Source organism: Cebus imitator, unplaced genomic scaffold, assembly GCF_001604975.1.
Source record: "Cebus imitator isolate Cc_AM_T3 unplaced genomic scaffold, Cebus_imitator-1.0 Scaffold426, whole genome shotgun sequence".
NCBI lineage: Eukaryota > Metazoa > Chordata > Mammalia > Primates > Cebidae > Cebus > Cebus imitator.
In genome coordinates, this window is record NW_016107741.1 from 1,419,011 (window position 1) to 1,429,518 (window position 10,508).

A 10,508-nucleotide genomic window follows, 5' to 3' on the forward strand; every position below is an offset into this window, starting at 1 on the left:
ACCTCTTGGGTTCAAGCAATTCTCCTGTCTCAGCCTCCTGAGTAGCTGGGACTACAGGCGCATGCCACCACGCCTGGCTAATTTTTGTATTTTTAGTAGAGACGGGGTTTTACCATATTGGTCAGGCTCGTCTCGAACTCCTGACCTCAGGTGATCCACCCACCTGGGCCTTCCAAAGTGCTAGGATTACAGGCGTGAGCCACCGCACCTAGCCACCACTGTTAAATTCCTGTTTTTGAGTATTATTTTAAAAATTGCCAAGGTGATTTTTTTTTTTTTTGAAGATTTACAGCATCCTCTCTCTCATAACCAACTTAATTAAGCATTTTTGGTTTTGGTAACCCAAATAGATTATTCCAGAGGTTGGCAAATGTTTCCATAAAAGGCCAGGTAGTAAATGTTTTCGGTTTTGTGGGCCATACAATTTCTGTCGAGGCTGTTCAGCTCTGCCATCATAGTGTGAGAGCAGCTGTGAACAATACATATGCAAATGGGCATGTCTGTATTTCCATAGATGTTTCCTTATGGACACCGAAATCTGAATTTTATAGTTTTCACGTCACAAAATATTATTATTCTTTTGAATAATTCAAATCAAAAGATTTTTCCCCTTTTTCAGTCAATTAAAAATGTAAAAACCATTCTTAACTCGTGTGCCATAGAAATGCATTCCCTGGGCTGCAGTTGACTTGCAGCCCAGAGTTTTCCAAACTCTGATCTACTCTGTTGTCTGTAGAATCCAATCCGAGACTTATTTGCTTCTAGGGGAGCCTCTGTGCCATAAACAGAATTATGATCAAATACTTTTATTTCTTTTAAAAATATAGCTCAAACCCACCTTGATTAGTGTCCATTCCACTTCTAGACAAAGATACTTTGTCTAAGTATCTTTGCTGGTACATTTTGGTCATATTAATCCCAGGCTGATGGAGTGAATGTGTCCACTCTTGGACTTAGAGTGTGACTTTCATGTCAACCAGAGGGCCTGGCTCTGAGCAGCTCTTTCTCCGCCCAGTCTCTAATTTTCTACTTTTTCATCTCAGGTCAGTTACTACTTTCCCCTGAAGACCTTGTGGAGGTCATTTTTCGCAGCGCTGGTGGCGGCCTTTACGCTGCGATCGATCAATCCCTTTGGAAATAGCCGTCTTGTTCTCTTTTACGTGGAATATCACACACCCTGGTACATGGCTGAACTCTTCCCCTTCATCCTACTTGGGGTCTTCGGGGGCTTATGGGGAACCCTCTTCATCCGCTGCAACATTGCCTGGTGCAGAAGGCGCAAGACCACCAGGCTGGGGAAGTACCCAGTGCTGGAGGTCATTGTGGTGACCGCCATCACTGCCATCGTTGCCTACCCCAATCCCTACACACGCCAGAGCACCAGCGAGCTCATTTCTGAGCTGTTCAATGACTGTGGGGCCCTTGAGTCTTCCCAGCTCTGTGACTACATCAACGACCCCAACATGACTCGGCCAGTGGATGACATTCCAGACCGGCCAGCTGGTGTCGGTGTTTACACAGCCATGTGGCAGCTGGCCCTGGCACTGATCTTCAAAATAGTCGTTACCATATTTACCTTTGGCATGAAGGTAAGTGAAAGGGAGGGAAGATGGGGTGGGACCCATGTCCTTCTCATGTCCTTCTGGGGACAGCACCCTATTCTCTAAAATAAAATTGCGATGGAAAAAAGGGGAACTGGCCTTTCTTGAATGTTCTCATGTGCCAGGCACTTGATGTTCCTATTTTAGAAGTGAGGAAACTAAGGCTATGAAATCTTAAGTGGCTTGATCAGACCCACAGCTATGGGAGACAGAGCTAGGCATCAAACCCACTTCACACATTCCCAGAACAGGTGGTGGTAACCACAGGCTTCCTGCTTCTGGCCAGGCGATGCCAGGTGGTGGAAAAAGCCCAGGTTTGGCTCAGTTTGGCTCAGTAAACATGCACTGAGTATCAGCTACATCTTAGGCATCGTGCTGAGTCTGAGGGATACAGATCCCCAAACAGAGAAGCTGCCTTTGCAGAGCACACAGCTCTGGGAGAGAGAGATGCAGACCCAGAGTTCTGACATTGTGGCGAGCACCACACTGGTATAACGGGAGCACAGAGTGAGTGCATCCCCTGTCTGGGTAGGGCTGGGCATGATGGGCTCTTTGCACACATCCTCTTTGAAGGGCAGAGCTGTGGATGACAACATATGCTTTCTTTCTTTTCCTCTCTCTCTCTCTCTCTCTCTGCCTGCCTGCCTGCCTGCCTTCCTTCCTTCCTTCCTTCCTTCCTTCCTTCCTTCCTTCCTTCCCTCCCTCCCTCCCTCCCTCCCTCCTCCATCCTTTTCTGTTGCCCAGGCTGGAATACAGTGGCATGATCACAGCTCACGGCAGCCTCAACCTCATGGGCTCAAGGCATCCTCCCACCTCAGCCTCCCAAGCAGCTGGGATCATAGGCATGAACCACCACAGTTGGTGAATTTTTAAATTTTTTTGTACAGATGAGGGTCTTTCTGTGTTGCCCAGGCAGGTCCCAAACTCCTGGGCTCAAGCGATCCTCCTGTCTCAGCCTCCCAAAGCACTGGGATCACATGAGCCACCACACCACACCCAACAGTACATGCTTCCATTATTCTTGTTCCTAAAGCCAGAGAAGAGACAGCTGCTTTCTTCTTTCATTGGTTTAAAATCATTATGTTAAAATACTTTAAAAGCCCCTCCTAAAGAGCTTTCTTTTATGGAACCTGGAATTAAGTTGTTATCATTTTTTTTTTTGAATTGTAAAATCCACAAAACATAAAGGATCATTTTAAAGTATACAGTTCAGTGACATTACGTACATTCACAATGTTGTGCAACCAACACCTTTATTTAGCTTTTAGAATATTTTCATCCCCCAAAAGGAAATCCCATCTCCATTTGCAGTTACTCCCCATTTTTCCCTCCCCCAGCCCCTGGTAACCACTAATCTGTTCTGCCTCTAGATTTGCCTATTTTGGACACTTCATATAAATGACATCAAACAATACGTGGCCTTTGGTGACTGGTTTGTTTTATTTAGCACCTTGTTTTCAAGGTTCATTCACATTGTAGCATGTGCCACTACTTCATTTTTATGGCTGAATAGTATTCCATGATACGGAGATCTCACATTTTGTTTATTCATTCATCCTTTGATGGACATTTGTTTCCACCTTTTGGCTATTATGGATAATGGTATCATTGCTTACTTAAAGAAACTTTTATTAGAGTATATTGTTCATATAGAGAAGTGTACAGCTTGATGGTTTCATAAAACACGCACACTTGTGTAACCAGCACCCAGGACCAGAAGCAGAACATGATCCATACCGCAAAACCCCCTTTTGTGTTCCATTATGATTGCTTTCTGTGTGATATTTCTATGAATTGTCTTTTAGATTTTATTTGTTTTTATTAAAAATATAAAATAGAGACCAAGTCTCCCTATGTTGCCCAGGGTGGTCTCAAACTCCTGAGCTCCAGTGATCCTCCTGTTTGGCCTCCCAAGGTGCTAGGATTACACACATGAGCCATTTTTCCCTGCCTGAATTGTCTCTTGTTTTTTTGGACATAGGGTCTCGCTCTTTTGCCCAGGGTGGAGTGCAGTGGCACAATCATGGCCCACTGCAACCTTGACCTACCGGGTTCAAGTGATCCTCCTGCTTCAGCCCACTGAGTAGTTGGGGCTACAGACATGCGCCACCAATCCCAGCTAATTTTTGTATTTTTTGTAGAGATGGGATCTCGCCATGTTGTCCAGGCCCATTGGGAACTCCTAGGCTCAAGTGATCCACCCACCTTGGCTTTCCAAAGTGCTAGGATTATAGGCATGAGCCATCACACCCAACCTGAATTGCATTTTAAAAAAAATATCTAATGGCCAGGCACGCTGGCTCACACCTGTAATCTCAGCACTTTGGGATACTGAGGTTGGTGGATCACTTGAGGTCAGGAGTTCAAGACCAGTCTGGCCAACATAGTGATACCCCATTTCTTCTAAAAATACAAAAGTTAGCTGGGCATGGTGACATGTGCCTGTGGTCCCAGCTACTCGGGAGGCTGAGGCACAAGAATTGCTTGAGCTTGGGAGGCGGAGGCTGCAGTGAGCTGAGATCACACCACTGCACATGGCCCTGGGCAACAGAGCAACAGAGACTCTGTCTCAAAAAAAAAAAAAAGAAAAGAAAAAAAAAAGTCTAAGAAGTTATTTACTTGAGTGCGTAGTGGCCAAATACAAACCTAAATTTGTGCCTTATGAACAAGGACAGGTGGACCTTATTAAACAGCTGACTGCCTCTGATCTGTCATCTCCTAGCAAAGGGATTTGTTTTTGTGTTTCAGGAAGATGCTGGTAACATTTTATGATGCTTGCTGAGAAAAATCTCCTTTGATGTTACAGGGATATAAATGACGTAGAATAAGGAGAAGCTCAGAAAGGAACAATTTCCTAAGAAATGTTTTAACTCTAGAAATTACAGGCACAAGAATCCAAACTTCACTTGAATTAAATTAAAGACCTGCTTCCATCCTCAGCTGGGCGAACACCTAGGGCGGGCATCATTGCAGCTGCTGCCCAGGGTCAGCGGTCACATGTCATTTCAGTGAACACAGGGAGTCAGGCATGTTCTATAGCACACGTGTGGTCACTAAATAAACTAAAATGCATTTTCATCCAGGAGAATAGAGAACACGCTGCTACCAAAATCTTTCAGTTTGCATTCTATTTGTTTGCTGCCCCTACCCTGGCTTGAAAATATTCAGAATGCTTATTGGAAAATGCACTGCATTAGGAAGAGGAAATTGCCTCCCTTGGCTCTCTCTGATGGGTGTTCAGCCACCACGTACTAGAGAGGGCAGGGAGCCATTGAAGTGCTTTCTGGAAGATCAGGGTGGCTGCAATGATGAATTCAGCTTCTTTATTTTACCTGGGAGCAGTCGCAGGTCCTTCTTTTCCATTTTCATGCTGTGGCTTGACATTTAATTCTAAAAGCCATTCTGAATGACATGGCAAGGGGAGAGAGAAAGTGGTGTTTCAAGTGACAGATGCTCACTTTCAATGTTATTTGCAGTGGGGATTATCATTCTTTAATCCACAGCAGGCAAACCCAGCCAGCTTTTGAAGGAGAGGGAATCAAAGTATAAAATTGCGTTCTGTCTAAGTTGCAGTAGATATGACTGACTAAGCAGGTCAAATCATTCGTCCCACCTTTCCCCAGCTGACCTATTTTGCAGAGTTGCACCTCCTCTGAAGACTGAAGCTAAATGCAAGCCTGTCAAGGGGGAATGTGTTTCCTGGGGGTTGTGAAGCGGGGACTCAGTCTCCTTCTCTCATGTCGCTTTTCTCTGTGTCTCCTCAAGATCCCGTCGGGCCTCTTCATCCCCAGCATGGCTGTGGGCGCGATAGCAGGCAGGATGGTGGGAATTGGTGTGGAGCAGCTGGCATACCATCACCATGACTGGATCATCTTCAGGAACTGGTGTAGACCTGGTGCAGACTGTGTCACACCAGGGCTTTACGCAATGGTGGGGGCTGCGGCCTGCCTTGGTACGACCACGGTTGGGCAGGGAGGGGGACTGGGGAACTGATCTGGCTTAGAGGACTGCCAAGAAGAAAGACATGGACTTGAACATTTTCATTACTCAGGTTAGGCTAGGTTGTGCAGCTATAACAAGTAAACCTCTAAACCATAGTGGCTTAACACACCAAGGCTTATATCTTGCTCACTATGCACAGACACACACAGATACCTTTAACTTATGATGAGGTTTACGTCCTGATCAATGGCATCATGAGTTGAGAATATTATAAGTTGAAAATGCATTGACTACACCTAACCTACCAAACATTGTAGCTTAGCTTAGCCTACCTTAAACATGTTCAGAACACTTACATTCACCTACAGCTAGGCACAATCATCTAACACAAAACCTATTTTATAATAAAATTGAACATCTCTTGTAATGTATTGAATACTGAAGGTGAGAAGAGATGGTTGCCTGGGTACTGGAGGCATGGTTTCTACTGAATGCCGGTTGTTTTTGTATCATGGAAAGTTGAAAAGTCGTAAGTTGAACCATTGTAGGTTGGGACCGTCTGCAAATTAAAAACATGGTTTAGCAGAAGGTTCTTCTCCACCTAATCATTCAGGGTCACAAAGATGGGTCTGTATCCTGTCTATAATCCTTAAGAATCTCTGTGATTTTCTAGTTTATGGGGTTCTGGAAGAGCACCATGCTTGCTTAGTCAGAAGCTTGTAGAGCCCATGTAGGATCCACTCACCAAAAAGCTAGCTGTGTGGGCCAGGGTGAATACACAACACAACATCCCTGACTGGAGCAGAGGCCCCAGTGAGATGCGACTTCTGGCTCCCCAGTGCAAAGCCACATTTGACAGGGCCTGGCCTGGGTTCCAGAGGCCCTGTGCAGGAAGCATATGAGAGTGTCTGCTCAGAACAGGTGTGATGGGAATTTACAGCCTGTTGGTCATTTTCCCCAAATCATGGCCTTATGAGCTGCCCCGGTTGCACTTTGGAATCTTACTCCTCCCCTCTGTTGCAGGTGGAGTTACCAGGATGACAGTGTCATTGGTGGTCATCATGTTTGAATTAACAGGGGGTCTGGAATACATTGTGCCCCTGATGGCGGCAGCTGTGACTAGCAAGTGGGTAGCTGATGCATTTGGGAAAGAAGGCATCTACGAGGCCCACATCCACTTAAATGGGTACCCTTTCCTCGACGTTAAGGATGAATTTACCCACCGCACACTGGCCACTGATGTCATGCGGCCTCGGCGGGGAGAGCCGCCACTGTCAGTGCTCACCCAGGACAGCATGACCGTCGAAGATGTGGAGACGCTCATCAAGGAGACTGACTACAATGGCTTCCCTGTGGTGGTCTCCAGAGACTCCGAGCGCCTCATTGGATTTGCCCAGAGAAGGGAACTGATTCTCGCAATAAGTGAGTAAAGAGAGGGAAGCTCACGTTTTGCCAAGAGCTGAATGGTATACTTTGTACCCCTAGCATTATCCAAGATTTTTGAGGTTATGTGCATTAAGCCAGGGGCTCTCAAGCTTTCACGTCTCTGGTCACCCGAGGGTCTGGCTCAAAAGCAGATTCTGATTCTGCAGAGCTTGGGGGGGACCCAAGACTACATCCCTCACAAGTTCTCCATTAATGCTGATGTTGCTGGTCCACATGTCACACTCTGAGGAAAAAGGGTTTAAACCCAAGTCTTGGGTAGACATTCTTGGTTAGAAAGTGACTGCATGTTTGCAGGCAGCCCCCTGGCCTTGCTCTGCTGCCACCTTTCAGCAATTGTTGGCTAAAGCTGAAAAGGAAGAGAGGACAGCCTAGAGTGGCCCAGGCAGAGCTGTCTCAGAGACTTTCAGGTGGAACAGCCATCTGGCTGAGATTGTGAGTTCTCTGCCCCTGACACCCCTTGCCACCACACAAGTCTGTTGCTTCACTTTATGATATGACGTTGGATTCCACAGTTAGAGGCCCTTGCAGGTAAATGCGCAGACATCACTGGAACCAATTTTGTGAGATTACTTTCCTCTTGTGTTTGAATGACAATCAGCTGCACTGAGGGCCAGGCTGTTGAGTTGGGGGAGGAGAGTATGGCATGATGCCCAGGTCAGGGTGTTCCAAAGACAGGCCGCTCAGAGAAGTAAGCCCATGGGCCCCATCAGCCTAGGGATGGCTCCATCAGAAGGGTAAGCAGGAGGTAGGAAAATTCCTAAGACAGACGTGGCTGAGAGCCAGAGGTCTGGTTGTGAGTTGCTGGGATTGCAGGCAAGGAGGAGCAGTGAACCTTGGAGGGGTAGAGTCATGCCAGGCCTCAAGGTGGCAGGGGTAAGGACCAGCATAGCACATCCACGGGCACATGGCACATGCATGTGTCGTCCTGCTCAGCATCCTTGCTCTGCGATCTGTACGACATTCCAGCATCTCATAATAGACCAAGGCCCATGGTATGGCTCCCGTGTGCACACCACAGTTTTACTCTACATCTTTCAGAGTATTCTTGCAGCTTGTCAATGGGACTTTTCCTGGTCTGATGTTGGAATAGCCCACTGTGAACACATTTCCACCATGCAACTGCTTACTTATCTCCCTGACCTTTGTTTCCTGTTTCCAAGGCACCTCCCTTCGATTTCTAAAACCTCTTCCCAATGTTAAATAGCTTTAAAATATCTTTAAGGCATGTTCATCAAAGGCTTTATAAAAATAAGTTTAGATGAGCTGTTCCCTCCCATTTTAGCTTGACACTCAAACATTTTTACCTTCCCCAAAGCAAAAATTGATTTTGTGTTTTAGACACCGTAGCAAGTGTTCAGCGATGCTTCTCCTTGCTACAGGTCCTGTTGCTTAACAGGTAGGTAGGTGCCTTTGTGTAAATATTGCCTTATAAATAATGAATGTTTTAGAGTTGTTTAAGTAGGGTTGGGTTTGTTTAAAAGTACTAGAATCAGCAGCCTTTAAAAATTTTATTCATTCCCTAGAATCTTTTAAGCAAAGGTTGAAATTTTAAAACTAAGGTAATAAATGTCACAGAATCTATTATCTATTGTATAGGTCCAGGCACACCTGCTAAGATGCAGCTTACTAATTTTGCTGAAACCTATTACTGTAATCAAGTGGGAAGCAGTAATTGTCATCAATCGGTTAGAGAAGAAATTTAAACTTACTAACCAAGCACTCTCCTAGAAGCTGTGTTTGGAATGTCTGAAGAGGCACCACACGGTGTAAATAGTACCTGTATGCTTTCAATCAGACTGATAATAATATAGAAGGTGCTATTTACTTGGTTTGTGCAAAGGCAAGGGGTATTTTGCTCTGAGGAATCAAAAAAGCTGTTTTTCTGGCCTGTGGAAATAGAAAAGCCCCTATATTCTGGTGGATAAATACAGGTGCATGACCTATATTTGAGGAATCTTGTGCCATTTTATGAGTATAGAAATGTGACAGCATTTAGCTAGACACTATCCCATGCCACTTTCACTTTCTAGAGGAAGTGGGAGCAAAGATTGTAGACAGTTAGATCCAAGATAGTCTGGATCAGAAAAGAAAGGTAAGTGAGGTAAAGAAGAATTTTTCTTACATATGTTTAAAAATTGTAGCAACTGCTCACACGAAGCTGAAAATGTTTTGTTATGTTTTGGAATGCCAAAGCATAGCGTTATCTTTGTTAGCACTGGTTAGCACCATCTGGGCAACGTGACTCTCTTCACCGTCACATACTAGCACATGGGGCTGTATGTGACTCTTGTTCAAGTTCCTGGCAAATAGGCCTTTACCTCTCATTGCTCTTTGCAAATATGAGGACTCATCTGTACTCAGCAGGGCTCAGGTGCTTCTCATCTTGAGTTCAGCAGTTAAGTAAGGGTTCAAAGAGGACTCAGTGGGGAGTCGCAGAGATGATTAAAGGGTGGGAAGTTGGAGTTTCAGCGAAGAGTTAAGGAAACTCTCAGGTTTTTTTGGGCTGGTGGATGATTTATTAGGTTGGTACAAAAGTAATTACAGTTTTTGATGTTATTTTCAGTGGCAAAAACCACAATTACTTTGCACCAACCCAATAATAATGATCCTCCAGTGTGTAGAAGATGCTTACTTGCAGAAAGGGGTCTACATCCAGCACTGAACAAGAAATGTCAGATCTGTCAGACAAGGGAGAAAGAGGTTTATGCCCGGGAGGGCTGTTAGATACTGGACTAGGTCGTGGAGAACAGTGGTGTCCTCTACATCTTTCTGTTGTGGATGTTTATATATATACATACACACATAGAGGGATTTCTCCATGCTTTAGTAGACAGACAATAACTTGTAAAATAATCTGCTTTTTATTCTGTATAGTGTTTACTTTTTTATCATAACATCTTTGTACTGACTACTTCTGTGGTTGCTTTCAATTTTCCATTTTAACCTATATCATGAATTATATCTGTCTTATGGATGCATTAAAAATTTTTTTTTGAGACAGGGTCTCACTCTGTTGCCCAGGCTGGAGTGCAATGGTGTGATCATAGCTCACTGCAGCCTCTACCTCCTAGGCTCCAGCAGTCCTCCCACTTCGGCCTCCAGAGAAGCTAGGACTACAGGCTTGCACGACCATGCCTGACTAAGCATTTTTAATTAACAGGATGATAGACTGTTAACCTCCCTAAAAACACAATTCAAGTGGGAATGCTCCTCCTCAGCACTGCTGACATTTGGGGCTGGGTGATTCTCTGTGGTGGGGCCGTCCTGTGCCCTGTAGAGTGTGACCAGCGTTCCAGGGCTCCACCCAGTTGAGAATGATTGCTCTAAAGCCACTCAATAGCCTAACAAATATGTGATTATTTCCAATTTTGAAAAATTTCTTGGCCTATCACATAGTTTGTGAAATTCCTCTTACCCACACTTTATTAATCACCATCTCTACATCTGGCATATGAACATATTGCTGTTAGAAAATGGAATGTTAAGTAACCTTAGCAGGTGCTCATAATGTGTGCATTC

The 10,508-nt window shown here is 44.9% G+C and overlaps 1 protein-coding gene across 2 annotated transcripts in view; it reads left to right on the forward strand.

Moving 5' to 3' along the window:
• The window catches only part of CLCN4 (chloride voltage-gated channel 4), an 85,116-nt gene that overhangs the window by 49,861 nt on the left and 24,747 nt on the right, over positions 1-10,508 (forward strand). For both annotated transcript variants that reach the window (XM_017509921.2, XM_017509920.2), the window contains exons 9-11: positions 1,044-1,589; positions 5,367-5,553; positions 6,567-6,965. In XM_017509921.2, coding sequence (XP_017365410.1) covers positions 1,044-1,589; positions 5,367-5,553; positions 6,567-6,965 — 1,132 coding nt within the window. The remainder of the gene's footprint in view (positions 1-1,043; positions 1,590-5,366; positions 5,554-6,566; positions 6,966-10,508) is intronic.